Source organism: Semicossyphus pulcher, unplaced genomic scaffold (assembly GCF_022749685.1).
Source record: "Semicossyphus pulcher isolate SPU_LCO1_2020_fin unplaced genomic scaffold, fSemPul1.0.p SCAF_19, whole genome shotgun sequence".
Lineage (NCBI taxonomy): Eukaryota > Metazoa > Chordata > Actinopteri > Labriformes > Labridae > Semicossyphus > Semicossyphus pulcher.
Genome location: NW_027211692.1, coordinates 14,394,683 through 14,417,136, shown reverse-complemented (window position 1 = coordinate 14,417,136; position 22,454 = coordinate 14,394,683). Strand labels below are relative to the sequence as shown.

General features: G+C 42.3%; 3 protein-coding genes across 3 annotated transcripts in view; 1 reads left to right on the top strand and 2 right to left on the bottom strand.

Annotated features, from left to right (window-relative positions):
• The first annotated feature begins 75 nt into the window (after positions 1-75).
• On the top strand, positions 76-1,547 carry med29 (mediator complex subunit 29). Its single transcript, XM_069668885.1, has 4 exons — positions 76-242; positions 399-457; positions 576-660; positions 1,016-1,547. The coding sequence occupies exons 1-4, from the start codon at positions 81-83 to the stop codon at positions 1,241-1,243; spliced, it is 534 nt and encodes a 177-aa protein (XP_069524986.1). The 5' UTR covers positions 76-80; the 3' UTR covers positions 1,244-1,547.
• An 807-nt stretch (positions 1,548-2,354) lies between these two features.
• Positions 2,355-10,533, bottom strand: mlf1 (myeloid leukemia factor 1). The gene is made up of 7 exons (XM_069668679.1): positions 10,407-10,533; positions 9,429-9,591; positions 4,521-4,604; positions 4,263-4,391; positions 3,797-3,956; positions 3,407-3,545; positions 2,355-3,218 (listed from the first exon to the last, which is right to left on the bottom strand). Exons 1-7 carry the CDS (start codon positions 10,451-10,453, stop codon positions 3,152-3,154), a joined length of 789 nt encoding a protein of 262 aa, XP_069524780.1. The 5' UTR covers positions 10,454-10,533; the 3' UTR covers positions 2,355-3,151.
• A 978-nt stretch (positions 10,534-11,511) lies between these two features.
• Positions 11,512-22,454, bottom strand: part of rsrc1 (arginine/serine-rich coiled-coil 1) — a 122,666-nt gene continuing 111,723 nt past the window's right edge. Inside the window, exons 8-10 of the mRNA XM_069668872.1 lie at positions 16,076-16,182; positions 13,661-13,768; positions 11,512-11,902 (exon numbers count right to left, since the gene is read on the bottom strand). Coding sequence (XP_069524973.1) covers positions 11,810-11,902; positions 13,661-13,768; positions 16,076-16,182 — 308 coding nt within the window. The 3' untranslated portion in view covers positions 11,512-11,809. The remainder of the gene's footprint in view (positions 11,903-13,660; positions 13,769-16,075; positions 16,183-22,454) is intronic.

Sequence of the window (22,454 nt, the reverse complement as noted above, 5' to 3'; positions counted from 1 at the left end):
AACGAAACGCTTTTATTTTGAATCATGACAAACCGGATGTTTTACTCTTTTCCGGAAGTTGTCCGTCAGAGCCGGGAAAGATGGCGTCTCAGCAGCAGCAACCCGGAGGGCCGATGTCTCAGCCTGGATTACAACAAGCAACTTCATTACAACAACAACAGCAGCAATTGAGCCAACAGCAAGACTTTGACCCGGTCCACAGATTTAAGATGCTAATTCCTCAGCTGAAGGAAAGTCTGCAGGTAACTGAACAAGGAAATGCCTAAAACATGTTGGTCTGCAATGCTGTGCATAGCTAAAGTTAGAGCTCACAGTCGAAATTCAGTAGTTACACGAATAATTTAAAGATCTGAAGACCTGCTTAAATAGTGACGCTTTATTTATGCTTTAATTTTCAGAATTTAATGAAGATTGCATCCCTGAATTTAGCCCACAACACATCAATTGACAACGGCATGTAAGTTACCTGCTTGGGGGCTACGTTACAACAATGGTCCTATAATGAAGAAAGATATTACTGTCAGACAGATGCCTTGATTTTTCAGTCTGTCTCTCTATTGTTTGTTCTGGTTTAGCAAAAGCAGCGACACCTCTGTGCAGCGCTTTGACAAAAGCCTTGAGGAGTTTTATGCCCTGTGCGATCAACTGGAGCTGTGTTTGGTAAGTGTTATAGACAATACATACATATACATACCATTGTAATATCGTAATGAGTCCATAACGGATGCGTCATTTCCTGCAATAATTCAACTGCTTTAATACACAATTTCTTTGTTTTGTAAGTAAGTTCAATACTCTGTTAAAAAGTGACTCACTATCATGTAATGATCTGGGTTTATTTTCAAATATTATCAATATTTTAAATGAATGCAGTGAAATACAGCATTGCTATAACATTAGGTACAGTGATGTATACACTGCATCAAGACAACACTGGAAATTCTTCTCATTTGTATAGTTAACACTTTTAAGATCTACTGTATGTTACATAAACTACTTTTTTTCCTCTGTGCAGCGGCTGGCGTATGAATGCCTCTCCCAGAGCATCGACAGCGCCAAGCATTCACCTAACCTGGTCCCAACAGCCACCAAACCAGACACAGTGCAGACAGAGTCCATGTCTTATGCCCAGTACCTCGGCATGATCAAGTCTCAGATTTCCTGTGCCAAAGACATCCACAATGCTCTGCTGGAGTGTTCAAAGAAGATCGCAGGAAAGGGACAGCCTCAGGGAATCATGTAGTCCTGGATCTTCTGCTTCTCCTGACATTTTTTAGAAAGGTGCTGATGGATTTCATATTTGGGGCTGTCCCATTATCAGATGTCAGTTTTGCCCAACATTGGTCAAGATGCTTTTTCATTTCTCAAGATCCTGTATATTTGTTTAAGATCATTTTGTTTGTTGTGAACACTGTAAATATTCCTAACAAAACAGTCATGTCCTAAGATGACCAGCAGGTGGTGGCAGAGTCGTACCCACCAACTCAATATTCACAAGTCTTTTGTAGTTTATTTGTATGAAATATTAAAACCTTTTTTAACTGATACTAATGTTTTCTCATGATTTAAGATGCACAAAGAAAGACTGGTCTATCATTAAATGTTTCACTGATGAGGAGTGTGTCATGCTAGAGCTGACTTTACATGATTTAACACAGGACGTATTCAGAGGACAGAAAAGCAGACACAAATATTACAGAGGCAGAAGAGAAAAGTGTGTTGAATGACGAATTGATTTACATTTGGATACTTTTTGAGCTATTTAATAGTCAGAGACTCCTTGATTCCCCCCTTTCTGTAGGTTGAAGCTCAGACATAAATAAAGGCTGATACACAAGCATGTGAGAGGGGAGACTGGTGTCGCTCGCAGCTGTGTAACATCTCAGTCCAATCTCAGTTACTGACAAGCATTTGTCCAAAAATACAGCCCTGGGTCACTACCAAACCGGCATGAAAGGTTCATCGCAATACATGCTCTCATGGGCATCATGCAAGCCTTAAGTCACAATAAATTCTCATCCCATTTTTCCAGATAAAGATAAATACATACACTGAACAAAAATATAAACGCAACACTTTTGTTTTTGCTCCCATTTTTAATGAGCTGAACTCAAAGATCTAAGACTTTTTCTATGAACACAAAAGGCCTATATCTCTCAAATATTGTTCAGAAATTTGTCTAAATCTGTGTGTCCTTTGACGAGATAATCCATCCACCTCACAGGTGTGGCATATCAAGATGCTGATTAGACAGCATAATTATTGCACAGGTGTGCCTTAGGCTGGCCACAATAAAAGGCCACTCTTTTGTTCAGTGTAGACAGAGCTTGCTGATTAGGAATTAATAAAACCACAGTAAGTACATAAGTCTTCATATTTCACATTTTTATTTTCATACAACAGGCTGTATTGAAACACAGCTTATTTTTAAAGCTTGAAAAAATATACAATAACAAGGCTAGAATTATTGAGGATAATCCAGTCATTGTCAAGAAGATGTCGTGCTCAGCGGCACAGCGTACATCCGATGAAAACGAGAGTAACATATAAAAAGGGAAGAATATTATTTTTCTTTTTACAAAGATTACAGCAGATACAATATATATAACTAAAGCATCAGGTACTGGATTATACATGACCAAATAGACAGTTTAGACATTGTCTGAGTGCATTAGTGGAGTTCACACAGTAAGTTCCTACACTTTGTGTCTTCTTGCATTATGAAAATAACATGAGAACCTAACTGCTCTGTGACTGTTAATGTGTAATGACACATACTTCCTATAAGCCTTAATTATATGACGATGTATGTCTTATATTGGTAGAGTAGACTTTTATCTGTTTAACACCATAGAAATACGACTCTCTAGCCAACACACTACAAGTCATATGTGTTTAATTTTCCAGTCATCCATTTTTAAAGCATACCGCAGATTTTTTTATTAAAACAAACTGGTGATTCTGATTCTGGTATGTATTTAAAACGTAAAGTCTCTTTAATATATTATAGTGTGGGTCTGGTGCCTTCTGATTCTGCCTATCTTACTGATAAAACCAGGTTGTGTGTGTGTGTGTGTGTGTGTCTGGGTACAGAGCACCAGAGGGACTGTATGATGCCTTAAAGACTTAATGAGAACACAAACAGATGCTTTTACTGCATCGTTGAGCCTGAGAATTTCACTTTGCTTTTACCCTCAGCTCCGTCCTCTGATTGGTCGCTGTGGAAAACACGAAACAAAATGAGTGATCACAATTCAAAAGCTACAATAAATTCAGTTTCATAACATGGTAACTATATACTATTAAAGCCTACTGTATGTGCATGTAACCACTGTTTTCCACATCCTGAACTGCAGATTCTGGCCTGTCTTTAACACTACATAGAGTGTGACTGTGTGCTACTGACCTGTGGGTCTGCTCAGGACCTGTGAGGGCTGCCCTGTGAACACCACGGAGTCGGGGCTCCGCCCGACGAGACATGGGACCAGACGGCTGAAACTTGGACAATTCCTGCTGCCACTCAGTGTCAAAGGTTTGTGCTTCAGCTGCGGGTGGAGGATCAGGATCATGTTAGAAATATTGTATGTGGACAGTGGCTTTTACTATGGAATAATATTGTGTTGAACAAATTCAAACACATTATAATGTATGATCTTTTTTAATATTACAAATACATGATATGACATATTCTGCTATGATATATTGACCCTCTACGGTTATGGAGCAGAAGGAGCAGGATTTAGAGAGTTGACAGCAGACTATCGGGGAGTGGAAAGCAGCCTTTCACTTAACGTACATTCATCCAAATTCTGAAAGTCCTGGTTGCACTCCTTCTCTCCTGTTTTCTTGTTGAATTTCTTCTCAACAACGTGTCCCCGGTCCTGGATGTGGTGACCGATGGACATCTTCTCCACACCACTTTCAGAGTCTTTAAGTGCGTGCCTTGTCTCCTTAATCTGGTGATATAATGTTAGCGCATTACCAGAGATTAAAAAACATGTTGCTTTATTTCCATGGCAATCTAGTCAGATAGAAGACTCATCAACACAACCCTGGTAAAGCCTAATGGAACAGAACCATCATTAGTCACTGTAAGAAAAGTTTGCAATGTTTCTCACATGGAAATATCAGGGGGGAAGTAATCACCGTGATCACTCAGGAAGGACAGAGAGTGATTCCTCCACAGGCAGATTTACTTCCTGTGTGAGCTGTACTGAATGTGCTCTAATGCAACGCAGTAACACATCTGATGGGGTACTTACCCCTCCAGGGGCACGGCGTGTCGAAGAGGTCGCCTGAAAGACCTTGGGAGGCTCATTTCCAACCTTTGAAAATGTCATGACCGATGAGGAGCTGAATGAGTGGGAGTTTGAATCTGTGGACATGTTCTCCTGACAAACACACAGACAAACAGTTAGGCAGACAGTAAAGCGACCACAGGCCATGTAGCACAGCAGTCGGAGAAAGCAGCATAAAAAGGAAGAGAACACAAAATCATTAGATGAGTAAACTGAACTCACAAAGTTTCTGTGCATATCCCCCATCCGGTTTCTCATGTTGGACATCATGTTGTCGAACATGCCTAAAGGGTTCCTCATCATGTCCTGTGCAAACACAAAAGGGAAAAAAAGCTGCTAAAAGGCCAGAAGAGTTGAAAGGCAGGGCTCGTACGCCACATGTTCACTGGGCATTATCAGCTCGTAAGCACCTCCGTCATGTGTACAAACACACATGCACAGTGAGTACAGTGAGCTAAATGTGTCTTGCAATGTGTGCCATCTAGGACACTGTACATTTACATTTTATCACTTCACGATATGTGACCTGGTGACATTCATAAGACAACTGTAAGCCAAGTTGGGCATGCAAACATAAAAGTATTTATATATTTATCCTGCATAATATACAATTCAAAGGTGGCCTATTATTATTAATGTAACAGGGCTATAATTTACAGACTGCCTTCAGGTCTTAGTTTCTGTTGACGTACAACCAGTGCCTAATTTTAAGCCGATCATGTCAGTCATGCATGTCCCAGTCATCAACATCATCCATCCCCATGCACTCAAAATGTAACAACAGGTCAGTTAATTGTGTGCTGCATTCAAAACATTCTGCAAATGGCTTGTTCTGTCCCGTGCAAACTTAACCAACTTCTTAAAACATCTTTCAGTGGCCTGAAGGCGGGCACACTAACCCAACTACAACTACTTACTAGTTAAATGTATTACTGTAAGTTAGAAGCAAGGCATTCTGGGATAAAACGTCTGCTTTACATAAAGATTTGAATAATTTTTCTAGCAAATATGAGCAACATACTTTGCTATTAAGTGTCTTTAAAGGGATGAGCAATTAGCAAATACTGTTTACTGTTTGGCAGACAGCATTTTATACTTGGGGCAGCTGTGGCTCAGTGATACTCTCAGATGGACATTGCTTTGGACAAAAGCATCTGCTATATGAAATTGTAACATTGTAACATTGTGATACAGTCGGCCGTCTCCCAGTCGGACTGCTACAGTCTACATGTTGTAGTGTCCTTGGGCAAGACGCTGAACCCCAAATTGCTTCCAAAGGCATAGCCATTGGTGTATGAATGTAGTTAGTTCCTGATTAAAGATTGGCACTTAGCATACAAGCCTTTGCCGTGAATATGTGTGTGAAAGGGTGAATGTGACATGTAGTGTAAGAGCGCTTTGAGTGGTCTGAAGACTAGAAAAGCGCCATATAAGCACAGTTCATTTACTTCATAGTTGAAAACTCCCTTTACAGCCTCCGCATCCCAAGTGTTGTGGCCTCAATAACAACAGGTAAAAAGTAAGCAAAATTGCAATTAGGATTTTGGTTTAACCAAATTATTTTGAGTTCAAATATAATTGAAAAAGTGCATTATGTGTAAAAACATCTGTTTGATGGTTTGAAGAGGAAACACTGTGATCACTTCACTGAGCGCTCCTTTTTACAAAGTGATGGATAGAGTCAGTTATAGAGTTAGAGCATGCCCTTGGCCAGTCTGGGTTTGAACATTAGACTCATCATGTAGTGATGCAACTTTACTGACCGTGCTGTCAGTACTGCCAAAGGGCAGCAATGACCGGCTCATGTCCTGAGGATTCAAACAATCTGAGTTAAGAAACATAGTACAGTGTTGTATTTTCCATAGCTAGTCACACACACACGTAAATCTGACTTTTTGCATGTTTGTTGAGGTTGTTGCCTGTAAGCTGCTAGGTTGTCTTACATCTGTCACTAAGCCCCTGACAGAGCTACACAGAGCTCTCCTGACGGCCTGAAGCACAGCCCTCCAAGGCCGTGAACCCCTCAGGGAGTGCGAGCACCGAGGAGTGACACACAAGTGAGGCGGGAGGAGCCCGCCGGCCTCCAGTCAGACCCTGTTTTCTCTGGGCCAAAACCACAGGTGTTTATGACCCACAGCCCTGGATAAGCATCTCAACAGCCTTCGCTATGCGCGCGCGCGCGTGTGTGTGTGTGTGTGTATTTTTTGAGGGTGTGATGCGCAGGGGTATTGTGCATAATCAGTGAGGTGTTGAATGACTTGTGTTCCATGTGTAATTGGGTCGCATTGCCAGAGATTAGCGTGGGTTTAACACTGAAACTGAGCTTCATTCTGGGAAGGCTGCAGTAGGCTGGACGGACCAGTCAGGACGGGGATCTAACATGGGTCACAGAGTCCAAGGCTGCTCTCTCAGCTCTTTTCAAATGTCAAGCTGATGTAAAACGCTTCTATCGCTATCTATGAAGCCTCACAGCCTATTTTATCCCAGAGTGGCATGTATGAACTAATAAATGCCAGTTACATATCTGCCAGCATTATATTTAGACGAGGGGCAGAGCAGAGGAGAGATTGAGGGTGCAAAATAAGGAACGTAGACCCAGTGGTCTTTAACACATTATTTTAGGCTGTCTGGACAACTGCAGATTGACATTCTCTTTCGATCGCTCCAGCAATCTGATCTTGAATCTGCCACCGTGCCCTCTGAGGGAGGCTGCTCCTGGAGGAGATATGAGTTACACCATGGCAGACATGTAGAGTCGATATGATTCATACTTAAAAGGGAAAGTGAGGCTTGCACAGCTCTGAGGAAGTGATGTATCACCAGGGAGTTAAAAGGCATTTTGTTATATGTGTGCTCTTTTAACTGGAGGACCACAGAGGAGATAAGGAGGTACTGAATGTGATTATGGAGACTGTGATGTTTTTAAAGCTGCTGTAGGTGAATAAGAGGTGTAGGAAGTGTAGGAAGTCTCACTTTATTTTTGCAGAATGATCAGACTTAAAGGGTAAAAATCTAAATGTAATATTCCCAGTTATAACCTCCCCAGTCCCTCTAGCTCAGTACAAACCGCAGAATCAAAGACAGCACAGCTAACTTATACTGAAGCTTGATTGTCATTCAGCAGCACTTTTATAAACAAGTGCCCGGATGAATGAGTGCTTTGAAAAGTGATATAAACCAGGTAGTGGCTACTGGCAGGACACTGGGAAATGCGAGCGCTTTGGAAGGCAACACTGGGATTCTTTTCCCATCGGGAATCAAACGCTTAGCAAGAAGCACAAGCCTTCCAGCATCATATGTGTGTGTGTGCATGTCTGTATGTGTGTATTTGCATGCCAGTGTGTCTGTGTTATTTTGCATGCTGTGACTTTGTGTAATGCTTGTCAGCATTTTTGTCAGCGTGTTTTGTGTGTGTGTGTGTGTGTGTGAGTATGAATGCATTATTGTGTGCACATTTGCGCCTGTGATATTGGAGAGCGGTATGACAGTGAGCTGCCTGTCTGTCATCTGGCTGCTAAAGCACCAGCACTGCCAAGGCACGTCCTGCCAAACAGATGGACCGAAAGAGCAACAATGAGAAAACAGAGTGTCCATGACATCCGCACATATGCCTTTACAAAGCCAAGAACACGGCACCAGAGCTTCAACCTCTCTGACCACAAGACCGCTCCTTATCTTGTGTGGGAGTGTCTGTGATAAATTCAAGTGTGTGTGATAAATATTCAACCTTATTCCTATGTGTCTAGCCATACAAAAGGTTGTTTTTTTGTGAAAACTAACAAAGTAGTCCGGGGATCAGGAGGCTTAATAAATCCCTTTTTTCCTAAGCCACCTGCATATATTGAAAAACACTAAATTACTCCCAATATTACACAAAATAAGTTATTTGGATGGACATGTAGCTACATTTCACCTGCTGTCACTGAGGTCATCCATCATACTCACACTGCAGCCACTTTCCTATTACATCAAGTGTGTTCATTCACCACTTCACGATTAATAAGCTACTGAAAAGACCATAATGAAAATCTGGAGGGGCTTCGGGCCATACATCAAAGTAAAACAACATATTTGACTACACATAGACAACAGCTAATGCTAGCATCCAGTCACTTCCCAGCTAATATCACGTTATGGTCAATTAGTCCCTCCTCAGCTGGCATTAGCTAGTAAATGGCATGATGCTAATAGAAGAAAAGCAGGTTGCTGGCTGCTGAGACTAGACATCTGATGAAAGTCATTATCAAGGATGAACATACTGGCTCTCATGAACAGGTGGGATTAATGCAAGTGACAGGGACTAAGTCTGACTTGTAGGGACATCTAATTAGTGCAGGGGCTGATTCGATTTGGGAAATGCGCAAAAAATGGTAGATCAAAACCACACTCTTGCCTGCCTGTTCATTAAAACTCAAAACAAATCAAAATGTTGCCAGACTTAGCAATCGGTTAATATGGACTCTAACCACCACAACATGAGCAAATAATAATATATAAGTGTACGAAGTCAAAGAGGGAAGCAGTTATATTTGAGACCAGCTATATCTTTACATTAACAGGACAACTAGGCCAACAAGAATAAGATTATTTTCAGCTGCAGCACAGCAGAGCAGAGCTCTCCTGGGCGCTATTGGTTTGAGTGTTAAAGAAGTCTGCGCGTGTATTCGCAAGAAAGCACTGTGTCAGTGGAACAATGCACTATAAATAGGGCTCCTGAGGGCTAGATATAACTGTCCTGAGAGGCCAAGGGGGTTGCCCTTCCACTAAAACCAGAGACTCACATGGCCCCATACCTCTGTAAGTGGTGCTCCAGTTACGCTGCCAGTGGCCAGCTTCTGCTATAACCTGAGTAAACTTTGCACTCCTCCAAATGCTAAGCTTCTGTGATTATATGCAATGAGCAGTGGACAGACATAAGGCGGTCATAAGGGCTGTATGAGAGACCAACTGAGGCATTGGGTTCATCCTTTGCCCCCTCATAGACTTCAATGATATGTATGTAGGTTAGTCAGACACACGACTGTACTAACATAGATATTGTTGTTCACTGGCAAGAGCTTTATTGGCTATTACATGAAACTAATAACTAAGAATGGCAAAAGGAGTGCTTCTTGAAATGTATATTCTCACCCTGTGTTCGTCCCTGAGTGCGTGGGATGAGCCGGGATGCTCTATCATCTCTCGACCACGGCTTCTCCCATCCATTATACTGGGCATCAAGGGCCCTCCATAGGGTTCAGAGAAGCTCCGCATCATCTGCCGCATGTGTTCCCTGTGAGCCCTGAATGGATCACTATGGAGGAGGAAGAGGAAGTTAAGACAAAGTTAATCTCAACATTCAAAAATAAACTCAGCAAGAAGATGTCCGGACTGCAAACCATGATAAAGATTTCTGGAGAGGGATCTCTAAACAGACTCTTAAGGCAGCACAACACAACACACTGAAATAAGAGGCTCCTTTGAAATACTTCCAGCGCATTTACACTTGCCTTAGAAGTCGGGTCAAGTGTGACCACGCTAACTCAGCAGGTGTCCACTCATGAAATAAGTCAAAGTAACTGCAGCCCACAGTCAGTGTCAGTCAAACTTGCTTTTTAAAGCCTAAAGTTACATAACAACATGTGTCGGACTTCAAAGCAGTCGTTCCGTCTTAACAGCAGTTGATGCTGGGAAACAGCTCTTTAGATTAAAACTAAATGGCTAATGTAGCTAGCTATAGCAGATGTATAAGGCTACATTGTACTCTTTTGGCATTCAATGTAGCGGAAACAAGTTATGAATTTTAATGCTTCTACATAATACTTCCATAAAATACAGACTGGTAGTAATATGAAAATTAACAATATCTAAATAAATAATTATAAAAATTGAGTTCTCCACTTCGCTAGTCACTCAAAAAACACTTGCAGCGTTACATAATTAGCTTGTGGGCATACTTTCAAGTTTTTCTGTTAACGGTCCACCGTATTATGTTGACCTGCGTATACTAGGGTTACTTAAACTGCTTTTGATTCTCTACTCTGATCTAAAAGATTAATAACAACAAAAACAACTACAACTAACAGTAACAGTTATACATTTAATATAAAGTTTTATTCATCTACTTACGAAAAAAACGGATCCTCATCCAACTCCCTGAGATTACTGTTGAACATTTTGACGGACTTTAAAACTGTAAACAAAAACGAAGATTTTTCAAGAAATAATCCGTTCTGTCACAGGTGTCCCAGCTCCGCTGCTCAGCCAGGGTAAGGTTACTATGGAGGTGGTGTCATGCAAAAGCATTTAGAACCAAACTCACTCTGACACCAGTCACATGACGTGAATCCGGCCCGCTGATTGGCTGGTTATTCAAAGCTTTGAATAGGCTCCATCCGCGGGCTGAATGTTGTGTGTGGGTGCCATGGAGACGGCACTTAAGAATTTTCTGATATAACGCACATGTAAATATTATTTATATTAACTTTTACTCTCCAGTTGGCTATGTTACCTATATCCAGCCACTTATAACAATTAAAAGTAATGGTTGCTAAGGTGAAGAATAAATCTCAAGGCAAATTTCAAGGATTAAATTAAATTACTTTACATTTATTCCTTAAATGAACGTAACTGTAATTGTAGGGTGTGAATACATTCAGGAGAACTACTTAAGACAAATTTCACTCACTTTAAGCACTCATCCACACAGCAAATATAAATTTGTGTGCTTGCCTTTACAAATAATTTTATACATTCTCCTTTATTATTACATTACAACGCTGACTATTTGGAGAGTATAGGAGTGACACACCGTGTCCCAGACTCAGTATAGCTTTACCATCTGGCTGTTCCACAAATAGGCCTGAGTGTTGACTCTACACTGCCTTGAATCCCTGCTCAACCAGGCACACAACATTGAACAAACAAACATATATAAACATGGATTAGTATGAGGTGAGAGCAAAACGGGGGGTAGGGCAGGTGAGAAGATGTTTCCTCCAGTTTAATGTCAATGATTCAGCCGTAAGAGATAATGTTACCTCAGGGTGAGTCAGGCTACTTTTAGAAAGGTACTGAATAGTAGGGTGACTCATTTATCTGAATCTATCTGGAGCTAGTGCTGTCACAAGTGTTTTATGAAGAGAGAGATGCCGTTTCTTTAAATTTGATCCCACTTACAGGTTTATGTCCGTCACTCACCCACAAAGCACAAGACAGCTATCACTCAAAGAAATCACAGCAATCTTTATTGACTCAGTTGATTACAAAAGACAAAATGTATCAAATGCTACATCTAAAACAGGACCCCTCATTTGACAGTACAATCGTATTTCATTAAAAGCAAATGAAGCCAAATAAAGAACAGCAGATTGTTTATTTGAATTATACTTAAATTGTTTAAAAAAAACACACAGGACCAAAACTGTCAATTTGCTCAAGTTGTCTCACACAACAGGAAAGAGACATTAATGGAGGGGCAAAGTTAGCGATTCAAACTGCCTCAACAAAACGAATGATCTTCCTGGTTTTCTTCAGGGCACAGGACTTCCCATGAGCCTCTCCTGCCGCAGCGAGATCAGTCTGTTGAGCCACAGCTCCTCGGCCTTCTCCTTGTCCATGAACAACTGCAGAGGAGTTTAGAGAGGACGCATTAGTAAGAACAGGAGACAAAGAAGGCGAACCACCGAGGAAAAGCTGGGATGAAGTGAAGACATCTGGCCATGGATTCAAGAACTATAATGTTGCTTTAAATTGTTAGCATGCATTGACAAAAACATAAGACCGTAGTGATGGATAAACATCTCTGTAAGCAAACCAAGATAATCAAAGTGATTTAATTCTAAATGAAAGGGCATTTAAATCTACCGAAAAAGGAGCATTAAAAACTGCACTTTATGTACGTGAAGGTTAGCCTCTCTTGAATTTACAAGAGCAGTGAAAGTTATACTACTACTCTGGCACTCTTGACTACAGTGCTTGTGTCTGTATTGCTATGGTTGCTCAGTCCAAAAGCTCCCACATTAAGAATGTAACAGGGATAAATGAGCTATGTCTCCTAGTGAGGTCTTGCGCCAGTACCGCCCATTGACAGCCACGTGACCCTCATGTGGAGTCACACTGAAGATGACCTTATTCTAGAGTGAAGGCTGTGGTATCTAACACCTCCAAAGTCTTTCCCTGTCTAACTTCAAATTGCAAAAAATGAGAAAAAAAACTTTATATAAAACATATTAGTCATCTATTTCTGTGTGCCTCGCAGTGTGTGAGCCTGGCGACAGAAAAGGCCTCCACATGCAACTTGTACTCGTCTCACTACATCACCCGCAGTAATGATATTGATTGTAAGAGGGCTATAAAGCTGCTGCTGCTGCAAGTGTCTGATGAATGAAGGCATCTGTTTATTAGGAAGTAACATAATGACTATAGGACTGAGAGGCAGGGCGCTGAGCCATAGGGAAACAATTGGAAGATCATTTCTATATTGACTGTGTGGGGGGTGAGAGATAATGTTGACATGCAGGCTGTGTGTACATAATGTACATCTATGTGATGATATGTGTCTGTTATTATGCAGATTGTAGAGGAAACCCGTCAATCCTTCACCCCTGAGCTACGCCGCTTACAGCTGCCGCCCGTGTTATCTGTGTGTTAGATTCAACACCAGTGAGTTCTTGTCTGTCGGCCCTGCGCTGGTGTCACGGTGCTAATGAGGCTGTGTGTGTGGGATGACAGTATCTGGGCCGGGCTAATGGGACTCATCTGTTCTAATTGGAAGAGGAGCTGGAGCTGAAGCTGAGGCCGGGGCCCGCCTGGGGCATATTGCTGCCATACATCAGCCTGTCTGAGGGTGTGCGTGTGTGTGTGTGTGTGCATTTCAAGCTTGGGGGGGGCAGTGTGTGTGTGTGTGTATTTGAGGGTTATCTGCATACGTCAGGGCATAACTTAGTTTCCCCAGTGGAGATAGATGACTGGGAAGCCCCAGGGAGCGTTATTGGAGTTTAAAGTTTCCTTCTCGTTTTTCATCATTGGTCTGCAGGCAGGGGAGGAGGTGATGTTAGGAGGCTGTAATCTACTGTACCGCAGTGTCCTATACTATACGAGGCACAGCATCAGAATATGCAGGAATGGTGTAAAAAGTGGGGCTGGTTTCAGATGAAGCAGTTTTTACTTTTAAAAGAAGAAGTCTGCAAAGTTTGTCGAGCAACCAATGAGCACCGAAGTCATAAAAACAAGACCACATGAAGATAAAATGAAGAAGCACTTTCATGGTGCCACAGGATTGAAAGTTGCTTTGTTGGGTGTTAAAAAGTTTTCACGACAGCTTGGTGTGATTTTGAAGCAAACAGGAAACAGTATAAGGGGTTTGCCTCGTGTGAACTTACGCTGGGATGGGCGAGTGTGTCAGTGTCGTTGTAGACGATGGAGATGGGAAGATTGACGTCGTGAGAGTCTGTCCACTCAGTCTCCTGCTTGATGTCTGCTGGCTCAGTCTGTAGAGGAATATACAGAACATGCTATAATATTTACTTAAACAGAAACCTGATTAAATAGATGCATAAAATAGAGGAAACCAATTGTGGAAGCAACAAATTGCAGCTCAATTTCCTGTTGGTGTGAAGCACTTAAAATATACTTTTTTAATATATTACACACATATAATCAATACGTACATATTATATAATTAATATTTAGAATGTAGCAGAGTTGTGACAAAGACAAGAATTGTGCAGTACAACTTTTGTCCAGCAGATGGCAGTGAAGTACATCTCATGCAATAGGCTTCTAGAGAGAAATGTATTGATAGTAATGAGCTTGTATCCTAATATAATAGTAATTTCTTATTTCCTTATTTGACTCATCTACCAGTGGACGTGTTCCTCTTAAATTCTCAACCGTATTAGTTCTGTAGGTGAGTCCTATTGTGCAACTGCAATGTGATCGTCTCATGTAAAGAATCAGCTGTATGACACCGTAGCTCTGCCAGTCAAGCCCCGATATAATTTGACACATGTTGTAACAGATGACACTGAAGGATTAAAGTTCTCCAGTCCACGCCAATAGAAGGAAACAGACATTTAGACGTTATTCTTCCTCCATCCCGAGAGCTATCACTTAAATCCATAATCAGCCCCGTATTTGGAAGGATAGCCTCTCCTCCTTGTACTTGATGAAGAAAAAACATCAAAATTAATACTTTGCCAAGTCAATTCATGTTTCAAACGCTCCTAAAAGCAGCCCTGGAGCAAATGTTTACCCAGTTGGAAAGCTCTATTTAAAATTCATTTGGCAGGATACATAAAGTGAGCAAGATTTAAAACACACAGGCTAATAAGAACGGTGATGTGCCAGATATCAGACGGGATAACTGCTCATCAGAATTCTTGGTAATAACATGCTGAATATACATTTCTAATGAAGGCCGGCTGCGAGAAACAGAGAAAAAAAAGTCTTTCAGGATGTATTGAAGCAGATATTAAAGGCTTCACTGGGCTCCCCTCATTAAATGTGGCCACAAAATCATGAATGGTCACAACCACATAGATAATACATTATACACACAAGTCAAATAAACAAATAAACTTGTCTTTATTGAGAGAGACAGGACGGTGTTGGAAACAGGGGGAGAGAGTGGGGGATGACACCAGCAAAGGGTGGGAGTTGAACCCAGGGCCGCCACGTCGAGGACTGAAGCCTCTGTACGTGTGCCGCACTATTTAGCCGCTGGGCTAAACTGGCGCCCATCATGTTCAATTATGTTAGTTATATTTGGGTTTTTTTACACTATTTAGTTCAGAAAGGTTTAACAAATTCTGGGTTTCATCAAATAACAAAAGGATTCTGCTAAAGAGTGGTCAAACTATGACAGTTTATTAAGTCATTCTTCTCTTTATCTCAGCCAAAGATGTGATGGAGCTTAAAGACTTTGAAACACTATGAAATCTTCCCAACGAAGGATGAAAAGTTTGGATATCTTAAGTAATATTTGACTGAAGATGAGCACAAACCCAAGAGATTAATTTAAAAGCTGTTTTTTGTCTAAACTTTTATTTGTATTTAATTAAAGAACTGTTTTCCTAAAAAGCAAAGGCATAAAACCCTGCAGAACTAAATCACCTTTTTCAAACCGTATTTTCATTAGAATTTGAAGAAAATCTATTTTTCTTTATAACTGTATGTTTTGTGAGGGTGAGTTACAGTATGAATCTAACCTTTTTCTCTCGTAAAGGAGATCTATATGTGAAAAAGAAGCTGCTCTGTAGCTGTACAGTAGAAGTTCACTAAAGGCCTTAAATAAAGCCGAGTAAACTATTTGCAATCTGTGCAGTCCATCCAGTCCCGTCCAGTCTGCAGCCACACGGCTCTTGCCCTTTGTCAAACATCCCAAACGTCTGTGCCGGTTTGCTGTCACATGTTGTCGCCTCTCTTTTCAAAACAGCCATGAGCCCCAACAAATCTAATTCCTGCTCCTTCAGAGACATTTCAATAATGACTTGTGCGTTTTGTCTGCATCTGCACCACCAGAGGGGGGAGAGAGAGACACAGAGACGGAGCACCGAGGCTCGATGGTGCCTGCTGTGGCTTTTGTGTGGGTGCTGCCGCTTTGGAGGCGGCGAACACTGGAGCGTCTGATGAAAACCGTCTCAGGTCGGAACAAACGGCGCTGAATGAATGTTTGATTTGGTCTGGGCTGTCTCTGGACAGACGGCACAGCATCGCAGAGAGGTAAATTCAATAAGAGACGGAGTGAAAAGATAGCGAGAGTGAGGGGCAGGGAGAGAAAGAGAGACAGAACGCACCTTTATATCATCCCGGGATGATTTGAAAGCCTGAGGAACAAAGGAATCACTCTCGATGGCCTCGATGTCCTTTATCCTTCGCACTTGCTCCTCCAGAGAAGTTCCCTCTGAAAACACATGTTACACAGAAGAGAGGCAATGAACAAAAGCACACACACACATGTACACAGAGCCACAGAGGCTCAGCCTTCCCTTGTCATTTTGTGAAAGGCACCAGATTTCATTTGGACTGGGCTTAGTTGATTGTATGTTATCTCTCTGTGTAATGCTCCCTGACACGTACGATATGAAATATCTGATATTCCCCTATTTTAATCTTGGCCTCCATGAAAAAGGACTCTTTCTTAGCCAAGGGCAAAGAGCTGCTACAAAAGGCAAGAGGGGGAAAAACACTAACAAGATAATAGCCAGACAGTGAATTACACTCAGATAATGCATTCTAAAATAATCAAAATATGAACACAAACTCACTGCAGCAGAATTTCATTATGGAGGCTAAATGAGATTAGGTTTCATACAGTTTTCATGTATCAGGAAGTATTTTGCTCCGGGTTCGTCCAATCAAACAAAAAGACTGAAAGGGTTTCCAGTAAATGACTCTGGGATATAAACACATCAGGATTCTGCATATCAGATGATAAATCACTCCGAGAATTCAAGAGCAGTCTTTCCGGAGCGTAGGAGGGCAAAAAATAGGTGTGCCAGGAAAGTTAGCGACAGAAAAGAAAGAGAACGTCAGAGTCTGAATGCTCCCATTATTCTCCGGCTGTCAATCTCTCCGCTGATCAGTCAATATTCATCCCTCTCTCCCCCATCCATCCGTCCTCTCCTGCACTCTCCCATCTCTCTATCTGTCAATCCAGCAGACATCCATGTTTCTCTGCTCCGCTCATGTAGGCTGTGTCACGAAAACAGGTACACAAATGGAAACACACGCACACACTGTACTCCTACGTGTACATGTGTGTTTGCAAACTTTCATACTTTGCACTCATGGCTTGCATACGTATGTTCACCTTACACACACACACACACACACACATGCAGCGTGCAATTGGAGCTAATAGCAGGAATTAATTGAATCCATTAGCAGCTACAGAAAGGGTGTCACAACAGATCTTCATGGCTCTGGTGTTTAATGAATAAATGAATATTTGTTCCGGCTTTCACAGCAAAGCGTCACATGCTATCTCACGCACGTACACACACACACACACACACAAAACAGCACATATACACACCCTATTATAGTTCATAATAGCACTCAAACAAACTGGGTTTTGATTTAAATGCACTGCAGAATCGGACAACTGAGTGACAAGTGGAATTAAGCCTTCCTATATGACACACTATGAGCTTGTCATCCTGCGCGGGAAGATGCGAGCGGAGACGCATCGCACAGCCGCTCCAAAAATAGTCATTACCCTGACTGGGCTGCTAGATGAAGAATGAACACTGGCCCAATATCCTCCTGGAGACTGCGGCCTGTCCGTCACTACACTGTCACCAACACGTCCATTGCTGCATGAGCGTGTGTGTGTTCAGATGGAAATTAACGCCTTCAACTATTCAATGAAATAATCCACTTTTTCTCCGCTGTTCTTCAAATATAAAAGCCCTACATAAGGAACTACACATGAAACCGGAGTAGCCATGTTATATCCACACACACAGCGTATCTGCTAGCATCTCCCTGGCAGGCCCGTCTGTTGCCGCGCTGTCCGTGTGTGCTGCAGGAATCCATTAAGGCCTCAGACTTTTTGACAAACACATTATTAGTAGATAAAATGACTTCCATATGCTGTTTGTCAGATGTCAGCGGGGAAAGATATGTATTTCATGAGAAAATCAAAAATAATGGACTTTGAGTGCGGGCCCGGCGATCTTAGAGGCAGACAAAAATCAATACTCGAGCCGGGGCGAGCCGCGCTCGGCAGCTCAGAGAGGTCAAAGTTGATATTTAATATTGACACATTATCTGGCAAATTAATTTAACAGGTCGACTCGATTGTCACCGCATTAGGAACGCGTCTCTGTCAGCGAGGAGGCGGATAAAGTGAAAGCTGAGAGAGAGGAAACGGAGAAGAGTGCGTGCTGCTTCGGATTAGCTTTTTGTTAGCTCTCTGTAGCATTTGTGTGTGAAGCCAAGATGCCTTAAAGTGAACCTGAAAAGATCCAGCTAATAATCAATACACTTTTATTCTGTATCAGCAGCTTAAAATAATGTAGAGTGACCGAGCAACGTGTGTTAACATGTGTTTGTGTCCCTGCATGTGTGTGCGTGCGCCGTGTTTAAAAGAGGGCGGCAGAAAACTCACTCGCCATCTCATTACTGAAATTAGTTGGACAGACAGCGGTGCTGATGAGTGGCTCACAATCAATAGGCTATTGTTCTCTCTAAATAGCTGTTTGTCCACTTCATTGATTAAGAGCAGAAGACAGGAGAGAAAATCAAACCAGCCAATGAAAACAGATTTCAGCTCATCTCCTCCTTCAGCCTTGAAGAACGAGAGCGGCAGTTACACGTCCCCGCCAGAAGAGGGAGCTGTTCAACAACACATGTCCACACGCCGTACGAGCACAGAGAGAGAGAGGCCTCGGGGCGATGGCAGCGCTGTCTTTGTACACTTGACTTTGGTCTACAGTTTGTCAATCAAGAGCAGCCGAGCTGAATATATTGCTGCTGCTGATTAATTCCAGTAATTGAGTGCACTAGCGCGCCGGCTAAATTACCGCAGCGCTTGTTGTTGTTGTTGGTGGGGAGAAAAAAAAATAAAGAGGATAACTAACTGCTTGTTTTATTGAGGTCTTGCAAATTGCGGCAAATCTTTGACAGTGTTTTGGAATTATAGGGCAAATATAGAGCTTAGAGGCATTTAATGAATGTATTAAAAATGAGTAGCAAAGAAAGGGCAAACTGTGCAGCTGGATTTATGGGGGGTATTATGACAAGTACAAGAGTTATATTTGGGACTCTTATGAAAGGAAAACGTTCACTCCCGTTTAAATTTGGCCTGTTTAATCAAAGAAAAGATTATTTATAAATTGAAACTAATTTAAGATTTATTTATTATTTAAAGCCCGCCCTCTATCCTTGTGTATTTTAAAAACAGAGAAACATTTACTTAAGTTTTGTAACCCGTGCTTTGCTTTCCCGTGCACACGCTCACGCAGCAGCATCTCTTGGTTTCCCAGGTTTCAATAATGGCCTCTCTCCCCTCTGCCCCCCACCCCCCACCTCTCTCCCTGCACCGCGGTAAAGATGTGTAATTCAATGCTCAATTTAGGCCCGTCTCTGTGGAGATTTTTTTTTGCCTGCTAATTGATAGAAATTAAGCCATTAATCAAGCCACTAGCCATCATTCAACCCAGGGAAGATGAATACAAACTTTCATAATAACCACCTTACCCATTTTAGCCCTCATTAGCATTAATTTTTAATGTAATTATGCTATTCTTTTACACTGAGCTCATAAATTACTGCTCTTTTGTTGCTGGCTGGCCTTGTAAAATCCAAAGTAATGCTTTGTAGTCTGATCTTTAAGGCAATTACTGGCTTCTTCACTCTTTTATCTCCCTGCATTTCCAATAACCTGCTCTCTAATGATTTATCTCCGCTGTACCCCCCCGTCCTCCCCCCTCCCTCCAATCCCCTTACCCACTCTTTCTGTCTCTGCACCAGCGGCCAACTGCCCCGCTGCCAGCCTCCGCCTCCGATCCCCCATCCGCCCACATTCTCCCCATCTCTTTACAGCAGCCCCAGATACATGAGGGATGCACACGAACACATGCACGGATGCTTGCCTCCACCAAGTTAACTACATTAACACACACACGCATGTGTACGACTTTGTTCAATGTGTGTGTTTGTGTGTGTGTGTGCAGCAACTTTGTTTACTATCTCCTTTAGTCATTTTCCAGCTCGCCCTTCATTAGCGAACATCCAGCTCCAGCAATGGCGACAACATCAGGGGAATGCCAAGGTAAGAGACTGGCTCTCTCTCTCTCTCTCTCTCTCTCTCGTCAGGTCTCCTGTGGGTCTTACCTGTAGGCTAGCTGCTCTTGTTTATGTAACCCCTGAGCTGGATAAACACACACATGCACTAGCATGCACACACTCGCAGAGCTTGGCATCAAACAGCTGAGTTAAGCTTAGCAGGGCTGTGTGCTGGGGGCGATAGAGGGGCTCCGGTCTGGCCCTGTTCTCAGCAGCAGCTTCCTGGCTGCATCAAAGTCTTTACCGTACGATTCTCCGGGCCCAAACAACAGGCTGCTCCGACGCATGCTCGGGAATTACACTGAGCAACAACAGGAAAAAAATGAAACAATAGGTTACTTATTAAAATCATTACCAGCACTAAATTACAGGATACGAGACATTTCGCTTTGGGGTGAGGATTTAAATACACTGTCACTTTAAAAGAACTAATGTGAGCAGGGTCGTTGCTGCTTTTTAGATATTTTGTTTTTATGACAGAGAAGTTTAAGCCGTCCTTCTGCCCGTACCCGAGAGTCAGACTAATTCCTCTTCTTCTACAGAAAACACCAGACAGCCAACTTACGTTATTAAAAGGTGTCTGCTGTGGGCCTTGGTTAGGTAATACTTTTAGACTGTATTGATTAGAGGGCCGCTGACAGGATCTGATGTTAGCCCTGGAAATGCATCAAGTAGCTAATGAGCAGCTATTAGGCCCATCGATTTGCTGATTTCAATTGATAGCTAGCAGGCCAAAGCTGCACGTCAATATTTGCATAACTAATACCCTGCAGCTTGAGGCAGTGAAAAATGAGACCTCAATGAGTAAGGGAGAAAGAGAGAGATGCTTTCAGAAATAGGAGAAAAATACAGATCAGCAACCCAGAGGGGTACGAGGAGGCAGGAAGAGAAGCACCTGAACTATCAGAACAATCCAAATGTCAAGGCCAGAGCAAGATGTGTAGGTCGTCTTTAAGGCAGCGAACAATGACGAGATGTGATGCCTGTCGGAAGCCTGTGGCTGCCTCGGGGGGTCAACAGGTCACACAAAACGAAGCAAAATTCTGACAGGCTGAGCCAGATGTCTCTCGCAGTGCGTCCCCGAGGAGCGTGCGCGTATGTATGTGTTTGTAAGCGTGCGAGCGGGGAGATGTCCAATGACGGAGCAGGTGGCTAAGCCAGTCTAATGTGCGTCCCCACGAGACCGCACACATAATACGCACAGTCACTCATATATCAACCCCCACCCCCGTGTCTCCCAACAATGCACCTTCAGCCACACACAGGCCGAGCGATCCCCCGCGGTGCTCACCTTGTTATCACAGTGTCAACTGGTCTCTGTGGAGCTTCAGGACGACTCCTGTCAGTGTAACGCTCAGTTCCCTCCTGTAGGCCTTTAATATTAATAACCAGCTCTATAAGTTCTCTGTAACAAACATAAATGATCACTTTCTTCAGATGAGCATTGTTTGACCTTAGCAGATAATGGCCTGTGATATGTTTATGCGATATCTTATGCGATATCTATTTGGCATCAGGAAATGAAGAGCAGCTGGTGACTGAGTGGCAAACACACACACACGCTCCTCTAGTGTCTCCGAGTGATAGCGATCTCCCACTCTCCAGTCAATAAAGGTCTGAATGATGAATTAAAGACCCAAACAACCTGCTAATGACAGGATGACATGGCAGCCACGCGCCATGCTCGGCTATCTCCTTCCACATCATCCCTCCCTGCTCACCACGTCTCTCTCCCCTGCCATTCAACCCCCGCTCGGCTCATCTGACTTCCTCTCCTCAGCTGACCCGACTTTTTTCCCCCTCAGATTCTACAAAAAAAAATACAATCAAACGCACATGTTTAACCTCTTTCTGTCTATGCCGATTGTGAAACAATGATTGAGTCTATCCTTTAATCCATCAATCCATCTATCATGCAGCATATCTGAAGCCAAAGGCTCTATTTACAAGGAAAGATGATGCATGTAATTGTTTGATTCTTTCCATCAAAACTGGCTGATCTAAAGGGTTTGTTTGTTCATAGATCTGTCACACAAACATCAGGTTTAACTTATGAGACTTTGATTGGACAAATTTCGTGAAACAAATGCTACATTCTTGCTTTCAAAGACACTGTTTGCGTTACAGCCCAGAAAGCTAACATACAGTATTTACGTGTAATTGGATCAAAAGGAGAATTCCCATTAATCAGAGACGACATGTTTATTGTTGCCTTGTTGACATTGTAGCTATCACTATCGCCGGTATAAATAATTCATTCATCGCTAAAAACAAGGGTCTACCTTTCGGGGAAAACTAGTGCAAACAAAGTCTAAAAGCATCTACTGTATATCTCCCGCGTATAAGTCTGCTATTTATCTGAAATCCAAGCTAAGACCTGAC